Raw genomic sequence first — 16,599 nt, 5'->3', positions numbered from 1 at the left:
ATATTTTCTCCTTGCAGTGTAAATGCATGTATATACTTCATAGTCTTCAATCTCTTAATCTTAAACAGAATAGAGAATTATGCTGACTCTTTCACGAAAAGTGAATCGCAGCTTCTCTATGTTTCAAGTCATATGACTGGCTGTTCGCTTCTGATGTCACACTTTCATGTGCACATGCTCCATGAACGGTTCATGATGAACCGGAGAAATTTGATGACCAGTTTCATGGTACCATCAAAGCCTGATTGGATTGGTTTGGTTTTATCAACTCAAAACTATCCCACAACCATGAGTGTGTTCAACTAATATCATGCTACCAGCCCCTGGACTATGAAGTCCTAAACTGAAATAAACAAGATTTATTTAAAACCAACTGTGCTAATCTGAATTAGCATGACTGAGGTTGTCTATAAAACATTGAATGAACCATGAAAAGCTTAAAATGGTATGGAACTGGGTCCCGGTTCCAAAACTGTAACTGCGTACGAGCGTTGTTAAATGGTATGGTCAAGCCAACGGAGGATTGTTCTTGTCGCCTAGAAACTGTGACAGCTGCCTTTGATGAGTGGCAGTAACTTTTGTACTGGACTTATAAGTTATATTAAACTGTCTGAAAACAAGGCAGGGTTCACAAACTGTCTAAATATGTTCACCATGGTCAATTTCTGTATTGCATCTAGTAAGATACAAGTCAACAGCTTACTTGTTTGTCTGTGTTTTCAGATCTTCCACACTTCTGCAGTGTAGAGAGAGTGCTTGCGCATGGATACCAGATTAAAAAGATTAAATACAACACTGGGTAGAAAGTGTTCTTTTTACTGAAAAGATCTGTGTTGAATAGAATCAACATATAGTATAATGACATTTTCATATTTTTGTTGAAATCTCATTATTGTTTCACCATTAAATGTTTTTGCAAAAGGGATGATGAAACAACATCACTTCATAACATTGATTCAGTGACATTACCATTGTTTTTTATCTCACCATTATTTCAACATTAATTGTGGGTGCAAAAGTAATATTGAACCAACATCACTTTGTAACTTTTATTATTAATTAGCATTGACGCATACATATTGTATTAACATTGTTTAAATGATTGCTTGCTATCTGGGATAGTCCAATTTAATTATATTCTACCATTTTTATTGATACTGTACAGTATTACCTGATTTTTTTCTCTCTCAACTTTTAGCAATCTTTTTCACAAATGATGTCTGTGCATTGTGTGATTGTTTTATCCTATCACACTGACAAGGAATCAGCAAAGTATTTACAATGACATTTAAATGTTTTAATTCATCTCATTTATATTACATATAAGTAGCCTATATTACACTTTCCTCTATATGATTGTAGCAATGCATGAATTCAAAATGATTCTGTGCCCCACAAACCAACCAGACATTCTCTTTATAGTGCTGAATTAAAATCTAGAAAAATAAAGGAGCAGTATGCACTACATCAGCAGTCAGTAACAGAAGCACAGCAGGCATACAGTAGATATCAGAGGCTCTGCACTGCAGTTACAATTTATACTTGGTGTCACACAGTTGCCACTTCTACTTATCACATTTCCAAATGGGATGAACTGAAATTGTCACTTACATGCCGTCATATTCATACAGATTTCATAGTGATTTTCTATTATAGTGCAGTACATTCATACCATATCTGTGTGAATTGGCGTGAAGCTACCGGTCCTCATACAGTCAAAGGGACTGGAAAATGGTATAATACTATCCTTTTCAGAGCAATGCAATGGTCTTCATGCACAATGGCATAATCAATGCAATTCTCTAGCTCATTCACTCGCATAAACCAAAATAATGCATTTTCCAAAGAAGTGTGTTTACCTCTTCCATAGAAAGATCTGACCTCGGGGGCTATGTTAAAGTTTGAGGTATTTAATTACTACTGTCTACTTTTGTGTAGTGAGAATCTATTAAATACTCTTCTTGATAACAAATCAGTACAATTATACTCCTAGAGTAAATACATATATAGGTGTTGATTTAATACTTAATGATTTTACTGTGTATTTTAGTCCTTAGCTACCTGCTTAGGAGTCCTTCACGAACGCAAAATATGTTGTTTGGTGAAGCATCTGGCGAGAACATAACTGTACATATGAATCTATGGTAGTGAAATTTGTGTATGTGTCCCTTTAAATAAGTAGGGATGCAACGATACCACTTTTTCCAGAACGAGTCCGATACCGATACTCACATTTTTGGTACTCGCCGATACCGAAAACCGATACCTGTATTTTCACTGCATTTCTAATTTTTAAATGTATTAGAAGATAAACCAAAAGAATATAAATCATATTAGTTGACTTAATTTGTTCATCAAATATATATTTCCTTCAGTTATTTTCATGCTTAACTAAGCCTGCTAAAATGCATTGTATGAGCTTACGAGTACGAGTACATGAGCATAGTATCGGGCCCGATACCGATACTGGTATCGGTGCATCCCTATAAATAAGCATGGGATACACAGATGGAAAATGTAAAGCATGTGTCATATCCCTGTCCATCTAGCAGAACTCTACTTTACAAGCAGGGAATGTTTCCTCCTGCATAGCCACAGTGCTGTTGCTGCCTAGGACTGTAATGCCCAGTTGCCGTTGTTTTTCTTGAGTTTCCCGATACCACTCATGCATCATCAGTGACTCAAACGTGGGAATCAGGGTCACCTAGAAGTTTAAACAAAGATAAAACAGACTAAGTATGCTACATTATCCCCACATAAATGTAGTAGCTTTTAAAGGTGCATTACAGAAGATTGTTTTGGGTCCACTCTGATATAGTGATCACAGGCAACCATAGGTATACCTATCCGTGTAGAAGTAGCATGACAGAAAGTGGCATGACAAAAAAAAATTAAAGTAACTTGCAATTATATGTTTAACCACAGATGGCGATAGAGAGGCCAAAGTTCTGTGGAGTTTCTTTGAATTGACTTCTTCTGCATATATCTACTCATACATACCGGCGCATCCTCAGGCCATACAGATTTTCCCTCCAATAATGCATCCAGAATGGACCTCATCAAGCTTTCTTTGAGTGTGTCGTCTCCACTTATTATGTAACAGGACGATCGCAAGCGACAGAAAAACTCAACATCAACAGTGGAAGCTCCATGGCCCGACGGAAGGTAAGCCAGGTCCAAGTATACTGAAGCACCAACCTTGCTACCTGTTGATGCATTATGACACCAGTCAGTACCAGATAAATATATTTATACAAAAATAAACAATGTGAAATCAGTTCAAACCTGCTGTTGTTGATCGTTTAGAAGCAGAGCCTGTGCTACGACTAGCCATTATGTCCCCTGCTGAGCTGCTTCTTGAGCCGCTAACAGAAGTACCTTGACTGCCAGCCCTGGTTTTGGTGCCTTGTGTTAAAACACTAGAAGATGTTAACCTCTGTGTAACTCTTGCTGCTTTTCTGCCTTTTGTTGCACCAGGCTTTATGTTGCTGACAGGATCAGGCATACAAGCACCAGGCTGAGGTGGAAGAGGAGGTAAGTCTTTCAGAGGTGCGGGTGGGGGATCCTTCGGCAAAGGATGATTCCCTCTGCAAGAATTCACACCATCATTTAGGTTCTGGGATTGCAGGTTCACAACCCCTTCTTCATCAGAATCCAGAAGTCCGTCTGCAGTAATGGATGAGCAATCCTCTACACCAGGATGTATATCTGAGTCTGTTGCCATGAAAAAATAGTCGCTGGCAGAAGTGAGAGGCGTCTCCTGAGCTGGATGAGTGGCCTTGTTACCTGAACATGAAGGTGGAAGGGGCTTAGCTACATCTTGGGAGTGGTCACTATCATCAGAAAGGTTCAATGGGCTGGTGTTACTAAAACCTAGTGACAGTGGATCCTCTTGATCGCCAACCGGCTTGAAATGTTTGAACTCACATGGAGAGACCAAGCAAAGGTCAACATCGTGGGTACCATCAAATACTAGACAATGCGGTCCAGATGAACACCCTTCCGGGCCATCATGAGGTGCCCTCTGGGTGTGAGGCTTCTTTAAAGACAAAGACATTCCTACTTTGAAATCAGAATTGACATGGTGTCCATTGGAGTAAGATGTTTCGTCTTCGTTGGTGGACTCGCTCACTGTTGGCAGCACTTGTTCAAAAGACATCGACAATGATTCATCAACCTCAGTGGACTGTGGTGAACTTACTTCTGCAGGCATTGAGTGTGTGGTGGTGGTAACAGTGGGAGATATATCAGGCATTATATCCTTGAAAGAGCTGAGAGACAGGAAACTAGAATGCTTCTCTTTGGAGGAAGTTGAGATACTTTCTTGGTTACTTTTAGGGCATCCAGACTCTGAAAACTTGGACAATCCCATCTGCTGGCTCTCTGAACCAAGACACATCTTAACGCCAAAACTACTATGATCTTTTGAGGCCCAGGTCTCTTCAGGTGACAAGTGAAAAGGAGTATGACCAGCACTATTTGGACGTGATCTAGGAGATGTTAGCTCTAACGTCTTTTCATCGGGACTGACACAAACTTCCTCATGCCCATCTTTAAAAGACCCATCAAGCAAAGTATACTCAGTGGGAGTGAGGTCTAGATTCACACAGAGCTCATTTTTTGTTTTGACAAAGGGTCTCGCAGATGCTCCGGACTTGCTAGGATTTACTATGTTACTACATATAGACTGCACATTACCTGTTGAGACATTTTTCATGTTCCCAAAGTCAACAGTTTGTAAATCATGTTGTTCTCGACCCATTTCCAGAAAATCTGCGGTCATATCTTCTGGTGAAGACATAATGGAGCAATTTATATCTTCTGAGTCTGTTGACAACTTCTGATTCTGCTGCTCCTTGTTAGATTTAAAGTTTTTGGCTTTGTCCTCAGCCTGTTTGTGTAATTTTGCTTCGTTTTTTACGTTTCCCGGCTTATTTGAGTTCAGTAATCCTGCAGAGGTTTTCTTGATATCTTTTCCAAGAGGCTTTGTTGCTTTTCTCTCTTCGGGTCTGCTCTCTAACTTTGGTCTTCTTGTTGAAGCATTTTTGCTACCTGACATTTCTCTTTGTCCATTTTCTTGTTTCTTTGAGTCTGATATGTTTATTTTTTCATTGCTCTTGTCCTTCAAAGACTCCTTCCTTGTAACTAGTCTGGAGTTTTTATGTTTCACGTTGCTTTCTACAGATTTCAACTTTTCTTCACTTTTCAGATCATTCCCATTCATGCCTTTGGTTTTGTCTTTTAGCTCTAGATCTCCACGAACAGCTCGGTCTTTTGAAGCACCATTACTTGGTCTGGATTCATTTTTGACAGATTTGGAACTGTCCTGACTCTCTGCAACTTTTGGATTCTTATCCGATTTTGATGTTTCAAAATCTTTGGAGCACACCACAGGGCGCTTAAGAAACTCTAGATGCTTCAGTCTCTCCAGACCATCCATTATCTTTCCTTGTGGTGTAGAGCCAGGGAAGAGAACTCTGATGATTTTCTCCATTGGGTTAGCAGGATGCCAAACAAGCAAAGCACATATAGAGACCAAAGAGGTTAGGTGGCCATCTAAACTCTTGGATTTGGAACTATTATCTGGCCAGTTATTCATGAAAGACTCTACTTCTTTGCTACGTTTGACTGGATTTAGGATGTAAAGCTCAAGGCATCCCACTCCCATTTTCTGGAAAAGAATAACTGGTTCTATGGATCCATTTGAACTGCGAAAAAGCGGTTCTGGTGAGATCTTTAGTTTTTCCAAATGCTGTAAAATACGTGCTGCTAGATCACTGCTTCGAAGTACATTAGGATCACCCTGAAGTTTTTTAAGTCTGTTTGGGGCATTTAGGAAAACCACACCAAGCTCTGGAGAGATTAGATTCTTTGCCCATTGCTCCTTTTCCTGTGAGTCAGTTTCATTTTCCTCAAGCTCTGCGACCTTCCTCTCCAACAGGCTGTTAACTCCTGGCAGGTTGTCTGTTCCAAAATGTGTAAGCAGCACTGAGTCAACACGGTCCAAATGCCTGACAAGTTTCCAGAAGCAAGAGCGTGGATCTGCTCCACCATTTACCAAAATATTGAAACCATTGACAGCAAAAAAGGCACAGTCACCTCTCCCTCCTGGAAAGACATAACAGCACGGACGACATAGCTTGAGAAATCCTACTGTGCCAGGTGGCTCTAAGAGATCGAATGGAGACTGTGGCTCTATGGACTCAAAAAAGTGGTCCGTGAACTCTTGAAGGCCCCCCATTTTGGGTAGTACCATTAGAGGATTCACCTTTATGTCGATAATGTCATGTATGTTGTGCTTCCCTTGCACTGAGTTTTTCCATTTTCCAGTTTTAGGGCAGCTTAAGGTGAGGTTTGCTTTGCCATGTGTGCTTATAGAGTTTAAGAGAACTTGAATCTGTTGGAAATGTACAGAAAACAGCTTTAATTCAAATGTATGAGAAATTACATTAAGAGTACAACAGAATAATTTGTAATGCTCAGAAGAATCATATTATATTCAAATATAGCTACTTTTTCAAATCCACTTTTAATGTAAGGAAAACACTTTAAAATATTGGCATACACATTTACAGTCTGGCAAACCTCTTCATCTAAAAAGATCTGGATGAAATCATTTGGAGTGAACTGCCCCGTGTGCAGGACCAGATCCCCAGAGTCCTCAAGAGACTGTCCCGTGAGTACCAGCAATTTGTGCCGAGGTATGGATGATATCAAGCTCTGGACCTGAATTTAAAAATAAAAAAATTAATAATTATAAATTACAATAATATTTCAATGTATATTTAAAATATATATAAATATATATATGCATATCATGTTTCTGCAAAGTGGACAAGGAATACAGCAAATATACAGGTAACACACATCTGTGTGTGAGTGTATGGTATATATATATACTTTTTGTTACAAATGTTTACGTTAAAAAAAGACACTCAATTTTACTTGCAGGACTGGTAACTGTTTGCCAAGGCACTAAATTTATCCTTAACATATCTAATGTGTTAATTATTACATATCTATCTAATTTAATCTAATATATTGATTATTGTGTAACACAAATAAATAGAATTGAGGAAGAGAAAAATAGATGCCTTTAACAGTCACACACCTCAGAGTAGAGAAACCCTTCAGATGGATTTACTACAACTTTAATTTCCAGTACATCTGAACTGAAATGAAATGTCTTCTGACCTAAGATGGAATTGTAGGGAGACAAATAAAATGGGTCAATAGGGAAATAATCAGAATAAGTACACAAAGATGGCATGCATATGTGGATTTCTCAACGGCAAATATTAATGCATTGCATACTAATATGAAAAAAAGACTACACAATAAGGTAAATCAAAGCAAACTAAACTAAAAATTATGCACCTCTACAGTGTAAGAACTGTGTAAGAGCAATGCAAAATAAAAGAACAAGACGTTTTTTCATGAGTATTAGTTATGCAAACGTCTTACTATAGTTTGTCAGCAAAATCACTTTCAAAACTAATGCAAGAATATGTTCTACTGCTGTTTTTTCACCAGCAGCCAAAGTCTGAACAATTGGTAGAAAGCCCTTCCTTCCTGTCTTTCTGCTGTGTGTACGGAAATAGCAAATTAGGACCAACACGCCAACCTAAATACAACATTTACTGAATAATAGAACTGGGAGGTACAGAAGTTACGATTGTGTGCAGTACACAGTTCACACAGTCTTCATTACACAATATAAATGTATAATTATATTACACAATATTAAAATTATAATGAATGAATGATTCTCTCCCAATAAAACAAAGAAAACATAATTGTGCATTTTTACATCAGACAGGCTGCAATAAATGTATTAGCCTATAAATAATACATAAATATCTTCTATTCTCATGTTTGGCATGACCCATACTTCTTTTAATATAGGAATATGCAGTTGTTGTTGTTGTTTTTTAACTGAAATATTTTCATAATCATTATGGTAATGGATTTAATGAGTGTACATAACTCATACACATTGAAAATAGGACCATATACCATTATTAAGAGGAATAGTATTGTACATGTCTGATACTTTAAATGGAGCTGTGCTGGGGCTGAACTACACAGTTGCTTCTTTGTTAATTCATAAGATTGCATCCCACGCTTAAATATCATGAGCTCCAAATTATTCCCAACAGTGTTCTTCAAAAGCGTAGCTCATGTCTTTCACTGCCAACCCAAATTTGCTTCTTTTTATATAGGCCTACCTCACAAACTTGTGTCTACTGTATGACTTTGAAAGAGTTTACCTCTTATGTCTTTCGATTCATATGAAGAATGCTGAGAAGTAAAGAGCTTCAGCTGCTCATCCAAGTTACACACTGCCAGGTCCACATCCCATGCCCGAACACCTAAATGTAAGGAGCTGCAATTATCTTTACGAATTGAAAGCATTATCAAAACTCAATTAATAAAAACATGTGCTAATGTCCTTATTGACACTTATTGCACTGGGTTTACAAAAACGTTGATTTGAGAGCAAGCAGCCTTAACTCCCAGAGCAAAAGCACCGAAGTCAGCATGTCACTGAAATATCATGTGAGACTCATTAAGAGACAAATAAGATGGTTGGCTGACTGGCTTATCAAAAACAGCTTTGCTTTGTGGCATTGGTCTCCAATACTCATAAAATATAAATGCCTCTGTTCTCATCTAATATGACCATAAAAAATCAGACTCATCACTTCTTGCACTGAAATAAACAAACAAACAAACAAACACTTAACAATGTCGGCATAACCAGCAGTAAAGTCAGGTAAATTTCCTGATACAGATAGGAAAAAAGGTGGACTGACAATAATTACTACTGTAATATTGTAAGTAAGATTTAAAACCTGACATATTAATTCTGTGTGAAGTCCAACTTAAATGAAAGCAAATATGAAAACAATTATTTAATTTGACTGTAAGCTCTTATTTATATTTCTTTGTAAAGAGATTTCCATTTTTGCCTGCTCACCATGTTGAAAAGCTCTTCTCAGTTGACATCTGTGCTGTCAACATCTGACATATTGTTAAAGCCTCAAATGAATGACTACAATGGCACCTCTGTCACTGTTGTTGAAATGTTGATGACTGCCTTGCTGGAAAATCCAGTTTACACTGGTAGCTTTTTTGTTTTGTAGCATGCTCTGGTTTCTTAGCTGGTCTACTACGGTGATCATTGGCTATCTTAGACCAGCTGTTCCAAAACACAACTAGATTAACAACTTCAAAATCAAAGTTGGATTTCTCATCAGGGTGATGCCGCTCAAATTAATGTTAGCAAAAAATGACCGCTGGGGTGGGTGTGAACATGCAGCCTAAACTGTTGACGTGTGATGAACACATCTTTACTTAAAATACTAATTCGTTTCAATATAATGACTGTTACACTAATAAACCGAAAAAAACAGTGATACTTATAAGCATACTGGAAAGGGTGATGCACAAGGTGGCTATTTTTGATGTTTACTGATGTCATAACACTGCAGTGCAGTGCAGGGAACAGCTGCGCGAATCTTGTACCAGAATATACATGGTATTATTGCTTTAAAAGCTATAGTCTATACGGTACATACGAGAGCTTGTTGAAATATGCGTAAAAATGTATTGCTGAACGTGAGAAAGTGACTGGCGCAATGAGTCGCACTTTGTTGATTGTGTTTCATCCATCTCTATTCACCAAAGAACGAACCGCTGAATAACAAAATCAAAGAATGGAATATCCACATGCTCGCAACCAGTTCTACGACACACAGATATGAGAAATAATGATAATATCAAATAAATATTATAACAGTTTGGATTAACACTGTTATTATTATTCCTAGAAATACAACATTTAAAAATGAATACCTCGTTCAATCTCCACCACAATATAGTCCAGTATGTGCGGTCTATAGAGCGCACCGATTACAATCAACATCGAGTATTTGTCATTGCTGAATCCAGGATGGGCTGTCAGGTCCTCTGATTCCATCGCTGCCGTTACACCCGACGCCATGTTGGAAAGTTATTCTTATGATGTAATACACAAGCATTCGATTCAAGCGTTATTGAAGGAACAGGCGGATAATCTGAATGAAACTGAAGCTGACCAATCGAAGTCATGATTCAGACCGCCTTGTTGCAAGCATCACTAGGCTATTGCAGCAATCTTCAACATGTATTGTTTTTGCATTTAACAGGAATCAAATAGGAAATACACGAGTTCAGTAAAATGCATTCATTCAGTTAAATAGATGTTGATGAACGGAAAACAACTCAACCATTCAGTAACTCTTTATTTTGAAGTTGCAAGTCACTTTACACAGCAGTAATAAATGAAAAAACAACAACAACATAATTTAGATATCTTAAGGCATTTTAAAATAAAAAAGAGGCATCCTTGTGGACAGCCACATAAGGCATCCAACTTGCACTTTTACGTATAGGCCTACTGCACAATGTTCACATTATTATTAATTACCGAAGGATGTAGACTAAACTTTTTTTCCAGTTTCCAGTTATTATTCTTTAACTTCACAAGAACCTCTTGCTATTCCTCTATCTGTAATATATATATATATTTATCTAAATATTAGATTATTCAAGATGGTTGGTTCTCTTCATTCATTTTTCCAATGTCCCATAATGAAAGACAGAAGTTTAAATCATTTTTAAAACAGAACTTGAAAATAATTAAATCTCCTCAACCACCACCAATGTGCAGCATCCACCTGGATGATACGACAGCAGCCATATTGTGCCCTAATGCCCACCACACACTAGCTTATTGGTGAAGAGGAGACAGAGGGATGAAGCCAATCAGTATATGGGGATGATTAGGAGGCCAATGGGCAAATTTGACCTGGGATTTTTTATGACCACAGGACCTCGTCTGACTCTCTGTGGTCATAAATGAGACATCTCATCCGAAGCAAGGATGGTGCTTTTTGATAGTATAGTGTCCCCATCACTATACTGGGGCATTGGGACCCACACAGACCACAGGGTAAGCAGCGCCCCCTGCTGGCCCCACTATGACCTCTTCCAGCAGCAACGAAGTTTTCCCAGGCAGTCTCCCATCCAGTTACTCACCACGCTCAACCCTGCTTAGCTTAGTGGGCAACCAGTCTTGGGCTACATGCTGATAGCTGCTGGCCATTCAATATGGAAACTATAGGAAACTTTGATTCACTGTTTCTGTTTTTACATTTATATGCTGATCTGTTAAGCATGTATTCTATAAAAGGTTATTTGAAGAGTTACAAAATTTCCGAGACTGAGTTGTTTTCATATTTTTAAAGAAACGTTTATATATTTAGTATTAGCCTTTCTGGTCTCTGAACCCTGCAAGACCTTCACACACCGCCAGGGGTCGACCTCTGAATAACTACTAAATAATTGTGTAGCCCTTTGGGCTAAAATCCAAAGTAAAAAATCGAAGTAAACCATTTAAAAACATATCGTTTAATTATAATTTTAAATAAAATCTCAAATCACAGAAATTAATACATAAAATATATCTAGGCCTATCTATCTATCTATCTATCTATCTATCTATAAAAGTTTGTCACAGCATATCGAAAAGCATTTCAAAGCTTTAAATACAGATTTAGACCGTGTTAAAGAAAATAAAATTGTACATAACTGATATTATAAGATGTGCCAACATGACCGGCAAAAAGGTTTTTAAAGCAAAGCTAAGAAATAGCCGAAGTAGCCTATAGTTAGCCTAAATAGTTAAATATTTTAATGAAGTGCATGCATAGCCTATAGATGTTATGGACATCAAAAGAATTAAGAAATATCAAAATGTAAAAGTTAAATTGTGTACAAGGCTATATGAAATAAGATTGCAATCGACAGACTGGCCATTGTGCTAGACCTACAAACTTTTATGCGTTTATCATTTAAACTGAAGAGCTAACTCTGTTTGCAAGGTCGTATCGTTGATGCCACCTGAAAAGGATTAAGATGATAAACACGTTTTCAACAGATGATTTATAATGCAACAAACTTTGTCACAATCTTAATGAACTGATGTAATCTAATCACGACAGCCCTGGTTGAACTGTTTATCATGCAAAATGGCGAACATCTGACAATCAAGTAAACCTCCGAGCGTGTTTCGCTTCACAACTCATCTTTATTTTGTTATAACACATTATCATCACCTGACACAACAATAAAGCTAAACGGTTTAAGTTAATGATATCTGACCATATGCAGCGAAACCAACGAAATCGCGGAGGTTCGTGTAATTCTCGGATCTAGTTATTAGTTCTGATGTAATCAGAGAATGATTACCTTCATGATCACCTTAATTTCTGAGGTACGTGCCCGCACATGTCCCTGTCCCAGTGCTCAGGCCTCCAGTTCTCACTTCTCGCCACCAGATGGAGCGCTGGACAATCGAGACAGTCTGGGGCTCAAGACTGTTGAATGGCTGTTCAAAATAGTTGCATCAAGCAATACATTGCTGATAATTATTATTATTATTTTAGACAATAATAAAAAACATATAGATTAATATCAAGGTTAAATAATGCGTAGGCCTAATGTTTAATTTATTTTATTACATTATTTTAATGAGACATTTTTTAAAAGTATTTTACAGTCTGAATGCAACCGTTTTTATGTAAAAGTGCACGTGCATTAGTTGCCATTATAATGTATAATTATTTTTTTTGAAGATATCCTATGTATGCTATTATCATTTTCATTCGTTTTGCACAACATTTTGCAATGCCACTGCAAAATAGACAACATATAAAATAAAAATAATAAATAACTAAATGTAAACACACAAAAAGTGAAAATGCACAGATAAAATAGGCCTATATCTATATTAGCTTATCTCAAATATTATCCAATGTATTTTTATTTTTTTTTGAAAGTTTAACAATAGGCTAGGTTGAAATCTCAGGGGGTAGGCTACTTCATGTATATCATTAGGGTGCAGCTTTAAATCCATATCAGCAACCATCTATCAGTATTAATGAGAATTCATTTTTAACAGATTAGTCTGCAGGATTATATTATGGAAAATAGCTCATTGATCGTTCCCTACACAAAGACAACTGTAGATGACACAATACTCCACACAATAGGAGACTCCATAGAAACCTTCGTGGGCAACTGGCATGAGGTTTCGACTGCAGTTTCAACCACGCCTACTCTACTCCTGCTATAAAAACCTCGGGTCCCACACAGCTCGAGTCAAACACGAGTCGAGACAGTGCGAGAGAGAAACCACTCGCAATCTCTGTGGATTACAACCGCCTTCAAAGATCGACATATTCTTTGGAATTACATTATTTGGAGGAATTTCGATTTCTGGATTATAATATAATTTAAGGACAACCATGACTCTGGAGGAAGTTGTTGGATGCAGCAGCACTGACAGAAAGTAAGTTACTTGTTACGTATAACTAAGGAGGTTCAAAATATATTTTTTCTTCTTCTCATTTTAATTGTTTCATAAATTAAAACTGACAATTATTATTTTTTCTTTTAAAGAATGGAAACAGTACGTGAAGCTCTCGAGGAGCTGCTAGTGGCTGCGCAACGACAAAACTGTCTGACAGTTGGAGTCTACGAGTCTGCACAACTCATGAATGTGTAAGTATTTTACTCAATTCAGTAACATGCATTAGAGCAAATTGGACATGCCGAATAGAATATTAAATTAAATGCATTTGTTAACTTTTACAGTGACCCAGACTGCGTGGTCCTGTGCGTTTTGGCGACCGATGAGGAGGACGAAAGTGATGTTGCGCTTCAGATCCACTTCACGCTCATCCAAGCTTTCTGCTGTGACATCGATATCAACATTGTGCGTGTGTCCGGCATGAGGCGTTTAGCACAGGTTCTCGAAGAACCTCTCTCCACTGACAGCAACGCCAATGAGCCAAGAGACCTCCACTGCATACTTGTCACTGTAAGTAGCCTAGCCTATTTTTACGCATATAACAAATGCATATGAACAGAACCAGTGTGCGAATTATAAAATAACATTCGGGGGCAAGGGTGCAATTTGTTTACATCGCTTTTGTTGTCTTTAACTTTTTTAACAAAACACTAGCTTTTTTGTGATATGTTTGTGATATGTAAATCTCTTGAATGAGACCGTTTTAATAATGAGCTTGGCTAAAAAACATGTTCCGGAAGCAATTTGCACCCTTAACACAAATTAGGGAAGTATAAAACAAGCTATAGTGAAAGATTTGCCATACTAATCATATTTCTTTCCTTCTCATAGAACCCACAAGCTGAGCATCTGAAGCTGAACGAGGTGGGGAGTTACTGCAAAGAAAGCCGTTGCAGGAACCAGTGGGTGCCCTCCATTGCCCTGCAAGAGCGTTGAGCTATTCTGCACTGAAATGTGCTGAAGAGAAAAGGAATATTGATGTCGTCCTTTGAGGACACGCTCATCAATTAAAGGGGACTGTCTAATAGTCCATTCCAGAGCTTCCACTTCCATGATTATGGAATCCGAAGCGTCAGAGGATACTAGAGACATTCGTCCACGTTCCTCATAATGCATGGTCGGTGTTATCGCCCTTTGGAAGGACCAAAGGAGCACCAAGGGTTGGTTGTGGACTGTGTTGTACCTCTGAAGGGATGCAGCAAGGATGCTACGGGATGTTTCCAGACGGCGGCGTACGGCCGCACTTTGCACTCCACGTGGGGAATGAATGAATAACACGTGACTCAGACCCGACAGTATTGTGACAGGTCTTCAGAGGAAAAGAACTTCTGCTTTCAATAAGAGACTGCTGTTTAAGGGCTGAAATTGTCTTACCGTAATTGTTTTATTTATGCACAACACTGATGTCATTCAAAACAAATAATATAATTGGTTATTTATACATTTACAAATGTGTACTTTTTCTTATGAAATAAATTTTATGCCTAATGGCTAAAAAAATTAACAGTTCCTGTTGTGTTTTTTATGCCAGATTTAAAATCAGAAAGTGCATCTTTTTGGACATTAGAGCAAAAACTCTCACATGAACTGACATGAGTTCAGTTCAGAGCTGGTCATAAAAAGATAAATTAGTTAAAAATACTCTTGCTTCCTTGTTGGAATAGCCAGTATGATCATTTCAGATGTTATTTTAAGAACGCAATAAGGAAGAGAGGGACTTAAATTGTTCTCTGGGACAACAGACAGTTATGATTAATAGTAAATAAACATCATTCCCAAGAAGATTGCTGTTCACATATTGACACCTGTTTTTCCCCTACCTGCATCATAAATCATGCAGCCTAGATGCAGCACTATGTGTACAAAAGTAAGAGGTTCCTTATCGGTTTCTCAAACAAATGGCTTTGTTTGCAAGAGGCGCAAAATATACCTGAGAACACGGCTCTGCTGACAGACATTACTTGCTTTTTAATATCTTCCTGCTCAAGAGGATGAAGGAGAAACTACAGTCAGATAAATCACAACATGCTTAGCTATTCTTTTACACTGATTCTAATATTACCCTTCAGCCAAAAAGACAAAGTGGCCCAGTCAGTAGTAATATATTGTTCAAAAAGAACAATGTCTTTATAGATTGGACATGAAAACATGCACAAACATATTAGTCACAGACTAGAGCTGTTTTCAGAAGACCAAAAAAAAAAGGGGGGGAAAATAGCTTGATCACTTTGACTTCACTGACCTTTTCTTTGGTGACTGTGAAAGGTCAGGCTGCCTGCAAGCCACAGTAAACATGCAGGAGGGGTACGTTGATCAAATAGCCTGTGATCTTCCCATTAACTTTGCAGACAGCTAAATGGACTGGTTGAAAGAGGCTGCACGTGATAGACCCCACATCTTCAACACCATGACTTCCCACAAGACTAATGCACTGACTCACACCATATTCTTTTAAAGACCATCTGAGACATCTGGGCATGACTCCTCTACAACTTTAGTAAAATGAAGTGAATAATGTCATGACTCATACATCAACATCTGCCAATCTTGAAAACATCTTTTCTTGAGAACATATAATGCTGTACAGAAGGGTTGAATGGCATGTCTGTATTTTCACAGGGAGCTCTGTTCTTACATGTGGCAGTGTTTACAGTTCCCTTGTGCCAAAAAAAAAAGTTCACTGACTGGAGAGGGGTAAAAAAAAAAAAACAATGGCACAATTCAAGAGGGGTGATGAGAAGAAAGTTAGTGAGCAATAATCACCCACTTTATGAAGTCATCAACAGGGGCCATTGTTTAGGTGGGGTGGATCAGTAAGCAACTGACAGATATATTTGTGTCTTCATTGTAAAAGCCCAAGAGAAAACAGTGTTTTCTGACCCGAGGCACTTGTCCGTGCACAAAGCTGACGTTGATGGGCTCCTCTGCAGACAGACATGACTAAAGCATGGTGCGTACCCTGGGCGGCTGCTGGGCTGAGCTGCGCACTTCAGGACTGCACTGACGTCAAGCCGGAGGGAGAAAATAGAAGAAAAACAGGAACAGAAGGCTCTTATTTCCATGGCAGCAATAGCACAGCCCTTTAACAACGATACTCGCTATACTGAGGTAACAGCCACCGCCATGAATAGTCTGACTGCACGTTCTATTCTTAGACTATAAGGAGCTATATTTGAGCATGT

The 16,599-nt window shown here is 38.1% G+C and overlaps 2 protein-coding genes across 2 annotated transcripts; one reads left to right on the top strand and one right to left on the bottom strand.

Annotated features, from left to right (window-relative positions):
- Positions 1-1,293: 1,293 nt before the first annotated feature.
- Positions 1,294-10,027, bottom strand: map1sb (microtubule-associated protein 1Sb). Its single transcript, XM_084119469.1, has 7 exons — positions 9,859-10,027; positions 8,271-8,372; positions 7,112-7,194; positions 6,586-6,726; positions 3,286-6,397; positions 3,001-3,206; positions 1,294-2,704 (listed from the first exon to the last, which is right to left on the bottom strand). Exons 1-7 carry the CDS (start codon positions 10,004-10,006, stop codon positions 2,546-2,548), a joined length of 3,951 nt encoding a protein of 1,316 aa, XP_083975595.1. The 5' UTR covers positions 10,007-10,027; the 3' UTR covers positions 1,294-2,545.
- A 3,176-nt stretch (positions 10,028-13,203) lies between these two features.
- On the top strand, positions 13,204-14,910 carry gadd45bb (growth arrest and DNA-damage-inducible, beta b). Its single transcript, XM_084118583.1, has 4 exons — positions 13,204-13,396; positions 13,507-13,608; positions 13,702-13,927; positions 14,249-14,910. The coding sequence occupies exons 1-4, from the start codon at positions 13,353-13,355 to the stop codon at positions 14,351-14,353; spliced, it is 477 nt and encodes a 158-aa protein (XP_083974709.1). The 5' UTR covers positions 13,204-13,352; the 3' UTR covers positions 14,354-14,910.
- Positions 14,911-16,599: the final 1,689 nt, after the last annotated feature.

This window comes from Abramis brama (genome assembly GCF_963993115.1).
Source record: "Abramis brama genome assembly, chromosome: 7".
NCBI classification, from domain to species: Eukaryota; Metazoa; Chordata; class Actinopteri; order Cypriniformes; family Leuciscidae; genus Abramis; species Abramis brama.
Note: the sequence above shows the minus strand (reverse complement) of the source record. Positions and strands in the feature narration are given on the sequence as shown.